Source organism: Lagenorhynchus albirostris, chromosome 5 (assembly GCF_949774975.1).
Source record: "Lagenorhynchus albirostris chromosome 5, mLagAlb1.1, whole genome shotgun sequence".
Taxonomy (NCBI): Eukaryota; Metazoa; Chordata; class Mammalia; order Artiodactyla; family Delphinidae; genus Lagenorhynchus; species Lagenorhynchus albirostris.
Window position 1 is genome coordinate 52,318,714 of NC_083099.1, and position 17,880 is coordinate 52,336,593.

A 17,880-nucleotide genomic window follows, 5' to 3' on the forward strand; every position below is an offset into this window, starting at 1 on the left:
TAAAAAACTAAAAATAGAACTACCATATGACCCAGTAATCCCACTACTGGGCATATACCCTGAGAAAACCATTATTCAGAAAGAGTCCTGTACCACAATGTTCATTGCAGCTCTATTTACAGTAGCGAGGACATGGAAGTAACTTAGGTGTCCATCGACAGATGAATGGATAAAGAAGGTGTGGCACATATATACAATGGAATATTACTCAGCCATAAAAAGAAATGATACTGAGTTATTTGTAGTGAGGTGGATGGACCTAGAGTCTGACATGCAGAGTGAAGTAAGTCAGAAAGAGGAAAACAAATACCGTATGCTAACACATTATATGGAATCTAAAAAAAAAAAAAGGTCATAAAGAACCTAGGGACAAGACGAGAATAAAGACGCAGACCTACTAGAGAATGGACTTGAGGACACGGGGAGGGGAAGGCGTAAGCTTGGAGAAAGTCAGTGCTTTTTGACCAGCTAGAAGGGTGGAATAGGGAGGGTGGGAGGGAGGCAGATGCAAGCGGGAAGAGATATGGGGATATATGTATATGTATAACTGATCCACTTTGTTATAAACAGAATCTATCACACCATTGTAAAGCAATTATACTCCAATAAAAACGTTAAAATAAAAAACGTTAAAATAAAAAAATTAAATCACTTTTTCGACTGTAGGACTTTTCACAGGCTTAATGTGCTAGTGTGCTTGATAAACCTGTAAGAAAGGATTAGGGTTTCCTGTTTCATGAACTTCTAGACTGGAGTCCTTTTCTTTTTCGTGGAACATCTTGCAGGACAGATGGAATACTTTTAGAAACTCTGATTTAGTAAATAAAAGAAAAAAAAAGATTTGCACAAACATTTTCCATTTTCAAAACACTTTCTTTTTTAAATTAATTTTTATTGGAGTATAGTTGCTTTACAATGTTTTGTTAATTTCTGCTGTACAGCAAAGTGAATCAGCTATACATATACATATATCACCTCTTTTTTTGGATTTCCTTCCAATTTAGGTTACCACAGAGCATTGGGTAGAGTTCCCTGTGCTATACAGTATGTTATCATTAGGTATCTATTTTATACATAGTATTGATAGTGTATATATGTCAATCCCAATCTCCCAATTCATCCCACCCTGTGCTCCCCCCCAGCCCCGCAAAACACTTTCATATCTATAATATCCTTTCACCCCCTTTACAAGTGTATAGGAAGGTATTGTTATTATCCCTTGTTCAGAGATACAGAAACTGAGTCAAAGGTAAGTTAAATGACTTGTGAAAGTCAAGGTTACTCAATGATGTGCAGAGATTCAACTCCAGGACTTTGGTTTCTGAAGCTTGTTTCACTGCATTACAAGCAAACTTGCAGCTCCTCTATTCTTCTTTACTTGTAGTTACAGAATTAGCCGTTTAAAATCTAGAACATTTTAAAAAATTAATTGACCTTTCAGGAAGTAGCAACAAACATTTCATCTTTCTCATTATGTGTACTTACCCCAGGCCACACCAATTACAAATTTTAGAACATTTCAAAATTCTAAGTACCTCATTACTTTTAATATCCCAGTGAGAATTTACAGAGGAAGAAATTGCAGAAAGGCTAAGTGACTTGTTCATCCCATCAGAATGGATTTTAAAGCTGGTGTACAAAGCACCAAGCTGATCTCCTTGTGCTGTGTAACTGCTTCCCAGTAGGTTGTGACCACCTAGAGGGGTGGGATAAGGAGGGGATATGGGGATATATGTATACATATAGCTGATTTTCTGTGTTATACAGCAGAAACTAACACAACACTGTAAGCAATTATACTCCAATAAAGATGTTAAAAAAAAAAAGCTGGTGTATTAGAAAGTGAGAAACAAATATAAAAGAATCCTCTTAAATAATGTAAGAACAGAGCCACCCACAAGGAGTGTCTGTGCAGCCTTCTTGCCAGCTTCGAGGACCGAAATGAACGTTTCCTGAAGGCAGTACTCAGCATGGGAACTGGGCATTAGCGCTGTCTGTTCTGTTTTCCAAGAACCATATGGAAATCAAAAACAAGGGAATAAACCAACAATAACTGGTAGATTTAAGTTTTATAGAGGTCCTGATTGACAGATGCATTGTTGCATCAGATACCACTCCCATACACTAATATACTGCTTCTTAATTTATGAACCATTTTTATCTCAATGAGTAAGTGGAAAGGAAAGATGAAAGCTGAATAGATAACTGACCTCAGAGTTAAGACTAGCCTAAATTGTTAGAAGAAAAAGAGTGGAAGCTAGGATAAGAAATAAAACACCAAGCAAGATGATTGTAAAGTAAAATGCTGTCAACTTGAATGTAAGGGTAGGAGGTGATGTGTTCCGGTGAGGAGCCATGGGAGGAATGGCAAAGGGTCATGGAGGCAGTAGAGGAATGCTGTAGGTGGGGTTATTTTAATTAATCTGTTGCAGGCTTTGTTATAATGAAAAGTGGTACAGATATAACCATGAAAGGTTGTAAATACATTTACATATTTACATTATTATATTTGTTTATATTACTCTGTAATATAAACAGAGTATGATCCTTTTATCACATCTTTTGCAACTTGGACAGGCAACTCAAGGAACCTGACCCAGCTTCAGAACCTTCCTATAATTGAAAACTTAAGAAGGGGTCAATAAGTTTTGTGGGTTTTTTCTGTTTGTTTGTTTTTTTGCCTTTACTACGTGTTCAAATTTTCCTCTCATATCAGACATGGTCATTGTTATCTCTTCCTTTTCCTCCTCCCATTCCTCTCTTCCTCTCTTCCCTTCCCCTCCTTCTCCTCCTTTCCTCCTTCTGCAGAAAATAAATTTCTAATAAGGTATCTGAGCCATCAGTGTCCTATTTCTTGGGTTCTTACTAAGATAAGCACATAGTGACTCTGGGACACTTAGCCATTTATATTCCTTGGGTAATATATGGCCATGTTTAATTGTTTTCTGGAATTTATTAGCTTTAATCTTCATTATCTTTTTTCTTATTATTTATTTCTTTCAGAAATAAGGCCATGTATTTACCTTACAAGGCTGTTTTTATTGATTCATGTGATGATCACAAAAAGAGGCGGGCTTCAGGTAAAGGAAGGGTGAAAAATGGTAATTATATTAGAATCTTGTGATGTAAAGGCTATGTTGCATCAATATTGTACAGTTAACTTGCCAAGCTAAGCAGCATTATCCACAGATCATACACGAGGAAATCAAGGCTTTTGCAAAACCACCAGTGAAATGGTAGTTGCACCTAGATTTTCTAATTACAGGGAAAATGCCCACCACATCCCACTGCCACCACCGTCAGTATGGGAACCCCTTCAAATTTTAAAGATGCTATGATTTTCATAATTTAGGATGAAATGTGATGACAGCCAGAATATCTAGGAGAAAGAAAAATTACTGTGATATCATAGATTTGCTGGGATGTAGTTCCTTCATCTGTAAATGGTAGTAAGGAAACTTTCTCAGGAAGTTATTTGGAAGGATTAACTGAAATGGCATATGAAATGCCTAATTCACACCTGCTACCTGGCAGGTGTGCAATGAATGCTTGTTCTTGTTCCTGCTCGAGAACAATTGCTTAACGTGGTCAGCTTTGCACTGCAGAGAGGTATTGTACCTGTTCTTTGCAGTATGATAACAGTAAACACAATCTTTGCCCTGTTTTATATTCCTTTTTAGGGTTGAAATTGGCATGTTTTATATTCCTTTTTAGGGTTGAAAGGAAAACTTGCAGTGTTTAATACAATCTTCGGTGAAAGCATCTTTTTATTGCATAGGTAAATATATTTTTATGGGGGTAAAATAGAAAGAGACATAAATGTACTAATGATTCATACAGTATTTTAATATGCCTAACTTCTCAAAGAGGCAAAGTGCCTACTTGCTAAAAGTCCAACCTGATATCCTTAAAATGGCATGCCATGATTTCCCCTTGTTTTCTCCACACTTGCAAGCTCATGCAAACATACAAGCATACACGGGCACACAAACACATACAGACTATGCTTATTTCATTCAACTGAAAGTAACACCCTGTAATTTAGGGAACACAGAGGATAGGAATAGGAAGAGCAGGCATATTTAAACTGAAGCCCTTTCCTTAAGAAAAGCCTTTTCCTTAGAAAAACAGCATGGATAATGTAATGTCTTTTTATGAATGGCAATGTCCACAAAATAGTCACCCATATGTTTTCTCAAAGCAAAGCACTGTGAGGTACCCAGGGTTATGTATATTTCAGGTAAGATCACATCTTTTTCTTTTGTGTTTCCTATTATTATCTCCCTATAAGTAGTATCAACACTGATACTTAGTAGCCTAAACATTTTTTCATATCAAGAAACTGGCTCCAGCAATGTCCTCTTTTGTTTTACTATTAGTATTGTGGTTTTAAGTTCACCTAAGATTGTGAGAATTGTTTTGTTTCATCGAATGCTATTGACTTGTTGAATTTAATGGCCACTTTTTTTTCTTTTAGCTTAGCTATTTTAATTTTAATTTTCCCCCAAGTTTTATTGAGGCATACTTGCCAAAAACTGTATGTATTCAAGGTGGAAAATGTAATAGTTTGATACACGTATACATTGTGAAATGACTACTACAATCACTTAACACACCTGTCACCTCACATCTCACATAGTTTTTTTTTTTCCCCAGTGTGGTGAGAACACTCAGCATCTTTTTATCGAATTTCAAGTATACAATACAGTTTTAACTATAGTCACCATGCTGAAAGTTTATGCCCTTTGACGAATATCTCCACATTTTCCCCACCTTCAGGCCCTAGCAACAAATATTTTACTCTCTGGTTCTCTGAGTTAGACTTTTTAGATTCCACATATAAGTGAGATCATACAGTGTTTGTCTTTCTGTGTCTGGCTTATTTTACTTAGTTTAATGTCCTCTGGGTTCATTCATATTGTCACAAATTGCAGGATTCCCTGCTTTTTTATGGCTGAATAATATTGTGTGTGTGTATGTATCTATTTCACATTTTCTTTATCCATTCATCTGTCAACAGACACTTAGATTGTTTTACATCTGGGGTATTGTGAATAATGTTGTAGTGAACATGGGAATGCAGATGTTTTTTCAAGATACTGACTTTGTTTCTTTGGCTATATGTCCAGCAGTGGGCTTGCTGGATCATATTGTAGTTCCTTTAACATTTTTTGAGGAACCTCCATATTGTTTTCCATTTTGGCTATAGCAGTTTACATTCCCATCAACAGTGCACAAGGGTTCCCTTTTTCCGCATCGTTGCTAATACTTGTTATCTCGCCTTTTTGATAATAGCCATTCTAACGGGTCTGAGGTGGTAGTTCATTGTTTTGATATGCATTTCCCTGATGATTAGTGATGCTCATATATCTGTTGGACATTTTAATGTCTTCTTTGGAAAAATGTCTGTTCCAATCTTTTGCCCATTTTTAAAATCAGCATTTTTTTTTTTTGCTATTGAGTTGTAAGAGTTCCATATATCTATCTATCTATCTATCTATCTATCTATCTATATAAATTTTTTAACATCTTTATTGGAGTATAATTGCTTTACAGCAGTGTGTTAGTTTCTGCTTTATAACAAAGTGAATCAGCTATACATATACATATATCCCCATATCTCTTCCCTCTGTATTTTGGATGTCTAACTCCTTGCCATGGTTTGCAACCCCTAATATATGGTTTGCAAATATTTTCTTTTATTTCATAGGTTGCCTTTTCATTTTGTTATTTCCTTTGCTGTGCATAAGTTTTTAGTTTGACATAGCCCCACTTATTTATTTTTGCTTTTGTTGCCTGTGCTTTTGGTGTCATATTCAAAACATCACTGCCAAGAGCAATGTCAAAGAGATTTCCCCCTATGATTTCTTCTAGGAGTTTTACAGTTTCAGGTCTTAATTTAAGTCTTTAATCCATTTTGAGTTGATTTTTGTATATGATATAATATAAGGGTCTAATTTCATTCTTTTGCATGTGGATATCCAGTTTTTTCAATGTCATTTATTAAATAGACTATCCTTTTCCCATTTTGTATTCTTGACATCCTTGTCTTAGACTCATTGACCGTATACAGATTTACTTCTGGGCTCTTTATTCTTTTCCATTGGTCTGTGTGCCTGTTTATATGCCAGTACCATTATGGTTTGATAGCTTTGTAATATAGTTTGAAGTCAGGAAGTTGATGCCTTCAGCTCTGTTCTTCTTTCTCAAGATTGCTTTGGCTATTCAGTTTTTTTGTGGTTCCACATGAATTTTGACTGATTCTTTTCTACTTCTTTGAAAAATGCCATTGAACTTTTTTATATTTAGTGTATAAATCTACACTAAATCTATAGATTTCTTTGGGTAGTATGGAATTTTAACAATATTTATTCTTCCAATCCATGAATACAGGATACCTTTCTATTTATTTGTGTCTTCTTCCATCTTTCATCAAAGTCTTACAGTTTTCAGTGTACTGGTATTTCATCTCCTTAGTTAAATTTATTCCTAAGTATTATTTATTATTTTTGATGCTACTGTAAATAAGATTGTTTTCTTAATTTCTTCTTTGGTTAGTCACTGTTGTGTATAGAAATTCAAATAATTTTTGTATATTAATTTTGTATCCTGCAACTTTGCTGAGTTCATTATTGGTTCTAACAATTTCTTTGCGGAGGCTTTAAGGCTTTCTATTTATAAGATCATATCATCCGCAAATAGAGACAGTTTTGCTTTTTCCTTTCTTATTTGCATGGCTTTTATTTCTTTTTCTTGCCTAATTGCTCTGTATAGGACTTCCAGTACTATGTTGAATTAAAAATGGCAAGAGTCAGAATCCTTATCTTGTTCCTGATCTTAGAGGAAGAACTTTCAGCTTTTTACTGTTGAGTATGATGGTCATATATTGTCTTTATTATGTTGAGGTACATTCCTTTTATACCTAATTTGTTGAGAGTTTTTATCATGAAAGAATGTTAAATTTTGTCAAATGCTTTTTTCCTGCATCTATTCAGATGATCATATAATTTCTATCTTTTATTTTCTTAAGGTGATCTATCATGTTTGTTAATTTGTGTATGTCCTGGGAACCTTGCATCCCAAGAATAGATCTCACTTGATTATGATGTGTGATCCTTTCAATGTGCTGTTGAATTTGCTTTGCTAGTATTTTCTTCAGGAATTTTGCATCTATGTTCATTAAGGATATTGACCTGTAATTTTCCTTTCTTGTAGTGTCCTTATTTGTCTTTGGTATTAGAGTAATGCTGGCCTTGTAAAATTAGTTTGGAAGTATTTCCTCCTCTTCTATTTTTGAAAGAGTTTGAGAAGGACTGATGTTAATTATTTAAATGTTTGGTATAATTCACTAGTGAAGCCATCTGGTCCTAGTCTTTTCTTTGTTGGGGGGCTTTTGATTGCTGCTTCAAAATGCATATTTATTATTAGTCTGTTCAGATTTTCTATTTCTTCCTGATGTTTTTCATGGCAGATTGTATGTTTCTAGGAATTTGTCCATGTCTTCTAGGCTAGCCCATTTGTTGGTGTATAATATTTCATAGTAGTCTCGTATGATCCTTTGTATTTCTGTGATATAAGCTGTAATGTCTTCTCGTTCATTTATAATTTTGAGTCCTCTCTCTTTTTTTGGTTAGTCTCGCTAAAATTTTGTCAATTTTATTTATCTTTTCAAAACATCTTCTAGTTTTGTTGATTTTTTACATTGTTTTTCTAGTCTCTTTTTCATTCGTTTTGCTCTAATCTTTATTATTTCCTTCGTTTTGCTAAATTTGGGCTTAGTTTGTTCTTGTTTTTCAAGTTCCTTGAGGTGTAAAGTTAGCTTGTTTATTTGACATCTTCCTTTTTTCTTAATGTAGTTGTTTACTGCTATAAATTTCCCTCTTAGAACTGCTTTTGCTGCATTACATAAGTTTTTGGTATGTTGTGTTTTCATTTTTGTTTGTCTCAAGATATTTTCTGATTTCTTTTTTATTGGATTTTCCAGAGTATGTTGTTTAATTTACATGTATTTCTGAATTTATCAGTATTCCTCCCATTATTATTCCTAGTTTTATATCATTGTGGTTGGTAAGGAATACTTTATATGATATCAATCTTCATTAATTTGTTAAGACTTGCTTTGTGGGCCAACATATGATCTATCCTGGAGAATGTTCTGTGTGTGCTTGGAAAAAATGTGTATTCTTGTGCTGTTCGATGGAATGTTCTGTATATGTTAATTATATCAATTCAGTCTATAGTGTTATTCAAGTCTGTTTTTTCCTTATTGATTTTCTGTCTGGATAATCTATCCATTATTGAGAGTGGGGTATTGAAGTTCCCTACTATTATTGTATTGCTGTCTATTTAGTCCTTCAGTCGTTAATGTTTGCCTTAAATATTTAGGTGCTCCAATGTTGGCTTCTATTGGTTTCCCAGGCTGATGAGATTACCTGCAGAATTACAGCTGAGATGGATTAGAGCTAGGTTACTTGGCTGTTGCTGTGTTCACAATGGGCTCTGTGTTTGGTGAGCCTTTCACCAGGGATTTGGGCTGGGGTGGATCCTATTTCATCCCTGGATGGACAGAACTGCCTCTAGAACCTTGATTAGTAGGGCTGGTGCTGGGACAAGGTTCCACTTCAGGGTCTGCAGTTGGGTCTTCAGACAGTGGTCCTGTTATCAGGTATGTGGAATGATATGCCTCTCTTTGAGTCCTTGGGAGGGCTTCTACTGGGCCACTGGGTGGGTCCCTGGACACACTGGCTGGCTCTGGACTATGGTTGATAGGAGCTGGAACTGAGGCCCAAGATTGCTTCAGGGTACACAACTGGAAATGAGATCTGAAGTCATAGCTCTGAAGGCATGGATGGTCATGTCTCCCACCAGATCCCTAGGTGGGTAGAACTGTTCCCTGACTGCAGTGGGGAAGGGCTAGAGCTGTGTCAGAGGGACATTTCAGGATCTCTGGGGATGCAAATAAGTATGTCTCCAGCCATGTCCCTGGGCTGGTAGGACTGCTTATGGATGGTGGCTGAAAGGAGATGGAGTCAGATCATGAGTTACTTCAGTGTCCATAGCTGTGGGTTTATTACTGAGGCATAGGCAGGCATGACTTCTCCGAGGTTCCTTGGCATCTTGTGCTGGTGGCAGGACCAAGGTCAAAGGGGGCTATAGACAAATCCACAGGGGTCAGAACTGTTTCTGAGTCTTGCTAGGGACACTATAGGGGTGCCATCCCCCTTGGTTTGGGCCTGCTTTATTAAAACAGACTTCCTTGGTTGTGGGCCCCCCTGAGGTTTCACAGTGTCCTGCCTGGATTCCAAAGCTCCCACAAAGACACTTTTTGTCTGTGAATGGCGGCCAAGTTATTGTTGCCAGGAGATGATACAAGCTGGGAACATCCTGTTCTGCCATATTTCTCATGTCACTCCTGGCCAAACTTTGAACATTCAGTTATGGTAAAGAGGAGCATGTTGTATTTTAAATATCTCATTTCGTGAGATCTGCAAGAAATTTTCAAAATTTCTGTTATTTCTATTATGAACCAGTTTATTCTAAAACTCATGAATGTCTGTAATGGTTTAAGCTTATATCACCTCTGAGCATTTTAATTATCCTCAAAGTTATAAATAATGATGCCCCCCAAACTTGTATTTTCATAGAATATTCCAAATTGTCTACTTTATTCAGTATATCTTGGGTTCAAAAAGGGTATTTTATTTTATCTTATTTTTTAATTGAAGTATAGTTGATTTACAATGTTGTGTTAATTTCTGCTGTATAGTAAAGTGACTCAGTTATACACATATATACACTCTTCTTTTATATTCTTTTCCATTATGGTTTATCCCAGGCTATTGTATATAGTTCCCTGTGCTATACAGTAAGACCTTGTTGTTTATCCATTCTATATGTAATAGTTTGTATCTACTAACCCCAAACTCCCAGTTGATCCTTCCCCCACCCTGTCTTCCCCTTGGCAACCACAAGTCTGTTCTCTATGTCTGTGAGCCTGTTTCTGTTTTGTAGATAAGTTCATTTGTGTCATATTTTAGCTTCCACATATAAGTGATATCATATGGTATTTGTCTTTCTCTTTCTGACTTACTTCACTTAGTATGATAATCTCTAGTTGCATCCATGTTGCTGCAAATGGCATTATTTTCTGTTTTTTATGGCTGAGTAGGATTCCATTGCATATATGTACCACATCTTCTTTATTCATTTGTCTGTTGATGGACATTTAATTTAGGTTGTTTCCATGTCTTGGCTATTGTAAATAATGCTGCTATGAACATAGGGGTGCATATATCTTTTTGAATTATAGTTTTGTCCAGATATATGCCTAGGAGTGGGATTGTTGCATCATATGGTGATTCTATTTTTAGTTTTCTGAGGAACCTCCATATTCTTTTCCATAGTGACTGCAGCACATTCCCATTACCACTAATGGGAATGTAGCGAGGGATCCCTTTTCTTCGCACCTTCTCCAGCATTTGTTGTTTGTAGACTGTTTAATGTTGGCCATTGTGACTGGTGTAAGTGGTATCTCACTGTAGTTTTGACTTGCATTTCTCCAATAAGTAAGGATGTTGAACATCTTTTCACATCTAAAGGGTATTTTAAAAATAATAGTGTCCTCTATGCATATATAGAGTTTATTGCTGTTATTACCATTGAAAATAATCTGCATTCGTTATTGGTGGTGGGATTGAAACAAAATACAAATCTGATATATTTTAAGATTTAGGAGTGATTTTAACCAGTTTACTTAAAGATGAGAAAACTGAGGCAAAGTGAAGTTAAGTTACTTGTGAAAGTCAAAGCTAGTAAGTGATGAAGCAGAAATTCAAATCCATGCCTTTGTTATTTTATTTTCTTATATTTTGACTGATGGGTTATTTAGATGTGTATTGCTTAATTTCCAAGTACTTGGAGGGGTTTTTCTAGATATCTTAATGATTTCTAATTTAATTGCATTATAGTCAGAGAAAAAGCTCTGTCAGATTTCAAATTTTCAGAATTTTGTTGAGCCTTATTTTTATCCTCGGTAATAACTCTTTTCCCTGAGACCTACTTTGTCTGATAGTAACATAGCCAAGTCTGACAGCAAAACAGATTTTTATGTTTACTGTATGGTATGTCATTTTTCTTCCTTTTACTTTCAAACTATGTCTTTTTGTAGATAGAACATAGTTGAATCTTGTGATTTAATCCAGACTGATGATATCTGCCTTATAATTGGATTGTTTAGTCAATTAGTGAGTATGTTTAATGTAATTATTAATGATTTTGTTCAAACCTATTGTCCTGCTATTATCTTCCAGTGTCCCATCCATTATTTGTTCTTCTCTTCCTCCTTTCTTGACTTCAGTTAATTAAATATTCTTTAGTATATAATTTTAAGTCCATAATTGGCTTTCTAGCTGTACTCGTAATATTTTTAATGATTACTCTAGGGATTATAACATGCATTTTTAATTTAACACAGGCTACTTAGAGTTAATATTGTGCTACCTCATGTAAAAACTTTAGTAGTAAAATTCCATTTGTGCCTCCTCCCACAGGTTTTTGTGATATTGTAGTCAAATATTGCACATCAAAATATGTAATCTTATTATTTTTACCTTAGATAATATGATAGAACACTATTTTTTCCTTAGTCATTCATCCTTAAATAAATTTTGAGAAGATATATAGTGTTTTATGTTTACTCACTTATTTACCATTTCTGATGCTCTTCATTCCTTTTTGTAGATCCAAATTTTACTCTACTGTCATTTACTTCAGCTTGAAATATCTTATTTATCATTTCTCAAAGTACAGATCTGCTCAAGATTAATTTTAACTTTACTTATTTAAAAATGTATTTATATCTCACTCTCCTTTTGAAGAATTTTGTTGTTGTTGTTGAATTCTTGTTTGACATCATTTTTCTTTCAGCACTTTAAACTTCCTGTTCCATTGTATTTTGGTCTCCATTATTTCTGATTAAAAGTCACCTGTTATTTGTATCATTGTCCCTGTGTGTAACATATTGTTTTCTTTTATCTGCCTTTAATATTTTCTCTCTGTCTTGAGTTTTCAAAAGTTTGCTTATGCTGTTTCTAGATGTGGTTCTCTTTGTATTTATTTTAGTTGGGGCTAACTAGATTTTACTTTTTTTAAAAACAAATTTGGAAAACTTCTACTGATTACTTTTATGCCCTTTTCTTTCTTTCTTTTCCCTTTGGGACAGTTACATGTATGCTAGATTGCTTGTTACTGTCTCTAAGGATAGATAGGTCACTGAAGCATTGGTTAATTTTTTAAAATATCTTTTTTTCCTCTGTGTTCATATGGGGTAATTTCTACTGATTTGTCTTCATGTTCACTAATCCTTTCTTTAGTACTAAGTCTTCAATCTGATGTCAAGGTCAATCAGTACATTTTTATTTTAGATATTTCATTAATCCATGCTAAAATCTCCATTTGGTTTTTTTCTATAGTTTCTGTTTTTCTGTTGAGATTCTCATCTCTTCACTTATTATGATCATCTTTGCCTGAAGATCCTTGGATCTATTTTTTGTAACTTCTTTAAAATCTTTTTCTACCAATTCTAACATCTGGGTCATCTTGGGGTCTGATTGTACGGACTATTTATTTTCTTAAATATGAGTCTCATCTCCCTATTTCTTTGAATGTACAGAAATTTTTATTTTATGCTAGACATTTTGGATGAAACTTTGTAAGGAATTGAGATTATGACATCATCCCTGCAAAGTTGTTGAATATTTTTCCTATCAGGCAATTAAATGAAAAATACTCTTGTTCTTGTCATGCATGGTTTTAGTCTCTATTAAGGCAGGTCTGTTTTGCCTTTGAGTTTAATCCTAAGGAGTGATCCATTCTGGAGGTCATGGTACTAACTCTTAAAGCATGGGTCTTTCTGGGGTTTGAGCTGAATGCCTTAGGTACTCAGTGAGGTCTCTTCACACTGGTATTTCAGTATCTCCCATCACTGCAGGTCCTCTGGTATTTTCACTTAGCACTTAGTCCCATAGCAGGCAGTCTCTGCTACCTGACGTCTCACTTCTTATATTGGCCAAGAACCTGCAGCAAATCCTCATGCAGTCTTCTAACTCCAACCTATTCACAAAGCTATTTCTCCTTTGGTCACCTGCCCTGTAAATTACAGCTTTTTTGGCAGTCTTGTATTCTAATCTCTGCCTCCTCAGCCCATTGAGATTTCAGTTTAACGTTTAATGTGATCTCCAACTCCCTGAGTAAGGGCAGGAAAACAACCCCAGCAAAAAGCTAAGAAAATTGTGGGGCTCACCATGTATACTGTCCTTCTCTCAAGGATCAAAGTCCTGCTATGACCATTTTCCAGTGCCTAAACAGAGTTGTCTCATATATTTTGTCCAGTTTTATACTTACTTATAGCAGGAAGGCAGGCCCAGTACCAGTAACTCTATCATGGGTGGAGTAGAGAATCTATGGGTTTATGTTTAATTTTCACAAAACCTTGTGATATAGTATTTGTGAAATAGGTAGTATTATTATAACACAATTATAAGAGAATTAAACTCAGGCTAACTGGTGAGTGGGGGAGTCAGAATGAAAACCTGAGCAGTCAGATTCAGACTCCATGCTCTGATTTAACATACAATGCTGCCTCTGCAACTTGAAATTATGTTATTACCTTCGTTGCATTTATCACACACTCTTTTTTCTCATATTTATTAGTATTTGTTTTTTAAACTTTGCTACCTCTTCTAATATGCATAAACACCACATATTTCCTGTTTACAACTACCACCCCCACTGCCTAGCACAAGCTCTTGGTGAGCATTCAATAAATATTTGTTGAATGAATGAGTGAATGTAGATGACACCATTACAATTTTGAAAAGAGGCTCATTTCCACATATTTGCTATTTTAGACTTCATCTTGCCTGCCACCTTGTGGCATCAAAATTCTGCAGCAAAAACAAGCAAACAACAGCAATGTAAAGGTGGGAAATATGCAAAAAAGTTGATATGCATCATTAGAATCTTTACAATTATACAAATAAACATATAATTGTATGATAGGAAAAGAGTTATAGTAGGATTTCTATTCTTGATAAGATAGCAGTAATTAGAAATCAGCCTTAGGAATGTTCAAGACACCTCTGATAAACAATGATACTAGTTTGATGAAGTGAGCACAGAGTTGATATGTTTGACTGATGAGTCTAGGCATCACTTTTGGTTGAAGTAAAAAAAAAAAAAAATGATACCCATATTTGCCACTTCGGATATGTTATTTAAAAAAAGAAAAACTTGTTAACAGTTGTTTCTAAAGCCTTTGTATTACTTATTATCATATTTTAAATGTCAACACTTGGCTAATTAATTTCAAAATGTATCTTTGTTGAACCTAAAACCATAAAGTTATGGTTCTTGTAGTCTTCTACATGACAGAACAACATGCAGTTACTTTTTATCAGAAGCAAAACTATGTGATGGTTTTCAAACTAATTTTTGTGTTAACAAATCTCCTAAAGATATGCAGTAGACCTCACATTTACATAAAATTAAAGAAAGGATGCTTCAGCAAATGCAAATAAATGCAAAAAGGGAATATTTTAATTTTGCTCCGTGATTAGTATCAACCATCACAATGTGGTAATAATACAAAAGCAAGATTCTGCATTCAGTGTATAACTGAATATATAATGTATAATGGTTGTAGGCTATTTATAGACTGAGTATCCTGATTAATTTATTTATTTTGAGAAATATATTTATGTTTCAGGCTCTACTTTAAAATCTGAGCTCTTTAAAAACATTTAAATATTAGAATCATATGCACTGTCTTCTGCAGTTCTGCAATATGACATTTTGCTGGGTAGCAAAATGATTTATTTCAGTTGGTGCATTATTAATTGTATGAATTGACTGTTTAACCTCTATTGATTTCCATTTCTTAATGTTCAACTTAGAAGAAGCAAAAGTTATTTTACAATAGAATAAAAAGGATACAAAAGTTAATCCTAGCATAATGGGGAAGATTAGTTTACTATTCATCATTATATATCCTCCCTTCAGTAATTTTCAAGGTCTCGAAAGAGCATGCTTAGTTTTAAAATAAAAGTTTCTAAGCCTAAATAGTGAATCTATTGAAACTAATCCTTGCATCCTTGTTTCTTATAGTACAATTTTGATTAATGTTTGTTACTTATTTTTATAACACTGAATTAAATATTGACATGACCATACCATTTTGAATCCTTTTATTATTAAAAATGATTTGAAAATCCATCAAACCATTCTAATATCCAGGAGATATTAATTAGCTGCAGCTTGCGCCCGCAGGAGATATTAATGAGGCCTTAATATGCAGGCCATTTTGGTGGCACTTCTTATGTGTAGTGAAAACCGTGGAGAAGGTGATAAATAATTACTTTCAAGTGCATCTCAATTCAGTGTTGTTTATGTATGCCTATAGATTTTCTGGGCTATTCCCAATTTTGAATAATTTTTTCCATTGAGCTCACAAGTCACCCAAGTGGCTTTTTCCTTTCAAAGGGAAATGGAATGAAATTCTTTGACATAACCATATGTCCTGATATTGGGTTTGAAAATGATGGTTGCATAAGGTGTTTCCAGAAACTAGAGTCTAATTTTCTTTGGTGTCAAAGAGAATCTGTGTTTAGGTTCTGCAGTTTACTTAAAGCAAGAAAATTTCTTTCAAGCAGGTTATCTTATGAATTTAAAAGTGGTTTTGTTGTCCTTGATGTCAAGCTTAAGCCTACAAGCTTGAGGTCTCCTTAGAGCCATGAAGAATCTTTGGCGGAACTCTTACATCATTGTGGATGTAGAGTTGTAAATGATTTTTAGCATGTTGGCAGATCTCCTGCTGACATAATGAGTATTAATATAATTGATAATTGTGTTTCCTCGTGGTTATTAACAGGGCAGGCATTATGTTTTCATGTTGATATTAGTTTTATCATTTGTATCCAAAAGAAGTCCAGGATGTGTGAGATCAGAAAATGAACAAGACTAAATATTTAGGTCAATCACTCTAAGCCAGGCAGAGAGGGGTAGAGGCTTCATAATTCTAAGAAAAGAGTTATTTGAAAGACATAACATAATCACTTTATCTTTGCCATAGATTAAACTGAATATTACCCATGATAAGAGCAAGACCTTTAGGAAACAGGACATTTTTATAGAAAAAAAAGATAGGGCTGAGGATTCTAGGAAGCCACAAGCTAAAACAGAGTTCTGAAGAGGGATAGAAACATATAAAAGAAATCTTTAAGGACATAGATTAAAAAGTGTTTTACACCTTTGGACAGCCGTCACATTCACCCCTGCATAGCATCCTTCGACTCAGCTATGGTATCTCCAAATAAGCGATAAGCTTTCGAGTCTTTGCTCATGTTTCACAGTTGGAATTTCCTTCTACCATTCTCTGTATTTTGGGCAGTTTTGGAAATCCTTCTGATCTTTCTCTTTCCTTACTTAACCTTATTCGTACCCTCCTTTCTTCCTGCTGTAATTTGCTACTACAGGTATCTGCCTTTTTATTTTGTCTGGCTTTATGGATAATTATTTATGGCTCTCTTTCTTCCATTAGGTTTTGAGATGCCCTTTGTGATCTCTATGATTGCCTCGTTTAACATAAATGGAGTAGTAAAGAAATGTTTTTTGTTTTGTCTTTAAATTTAAATGGAATCTAAGTTAATCATACAGGCTCACATAATACCCTCTGCTTGCATGGATAGTACTTACTTGTAGTTATTAATACTTCATTTTACCTGTGCGCATGATTCAGGGCAAGGTCAGGTTTCCTCATCCGTAGATAGCATGTAACAAGCTTTGTCTCAATGAAACTTGCCACACTTGCTACATCTTCAGCAGATGCTTCAAATGGTTTTCCCAGAGCTGCCCCTTTGCTGCAAAGCTTTAAAAAAAATACAGTGCTTTAAATTTTCTAATAATCTTGACATATAATTGATCTTTTAAACAAGCAAAACATATATATGTACATGTACTTTTTCCAAACTACAAGTCAAATATTAACATTTTGATTGTAAATTAAATAAATTGTTCCTGTTCACTATTAAGTGACTGTAATATAAGTAACGTATTTTACTGTAAAATGCTTCCTGTAAAATATTTTTAAAGTATGATATATTTTAAACGGGTGCCATTAGCTAAGAATGTCTGTTTTAAAAATAGAGCACACAATAAGCAGAGATATTAGCAGAAAACCAGATATAAATCATATTAAATACCAATGCTTTTATGAAAACCCAGCTGAGCAATGATCTAGCACACTATCAAGTTGATTTAATATAATAAGGGGTATCGGAAGTAAACTCCTAGGAGCCATTAACATGATCGGTGATTAATTTGAGTCTGAATCATATTCGCTAGGATGTTATTGAAAGAAAAGAAGTGAAAATTTATTAGAATTTATTGGCGGAGGCCACAGTATCTGAAAAACATGGCAGGAATGTGGAATTCTTAATAAAAATTCCAGGAAGTCAGTGGTTTCTGGGCACCACAGATAAACTGTAGAAGAAGAAAATAATTAATTTTGGGAGGAGAAGCCCAAACATTAAGAAGTGTCAATAATATGACAAGGATAGATCGGCACTTTTTTTTTTCCCCTCAGAGTTTTCTACTGTGTCTTAGAATCAAGGCTGATGGGGGAGGAGAAACTCCACCTCTGTTTAGTGACCTTATTCCGATTATCTGCTTCTTTGCTCTTTTCTGTATCCTCTATGCTTTTCTTACCAGGGATAGTAATATTTGGAGTTAATACCTATTTATATATACCTTAGTGTAAAATTTCTTGTATTCTAAATCCTTTGCATTTAAATGATATTATTTAAACTAATTTTTCTGTTTTTAAAT

General features: G+C 34.6%; 1 protein-coding gene across 1 annotated transcript in view; it reads right to left on the bottom strand.

The window, feature by feature from the left end:
• The window catches only part of SPATA16 (spermatogenesis associated 16), a 220,648-nt gene that overhangs the window by 152,033 nt on the left and 50,735 nt on the right, over positions 1-17,880 (bottom strand). The window contains exon 2 of the mRNA XM_060149017.1: positions 16,776-16,921. Coding sequence (XP_060005000.1) covers positions 16,776-16,921 — 146 coding nt within the window. The remainder of the gene's footprint in view (positions 1-16,775; positions 16,922-17,880) is intronic.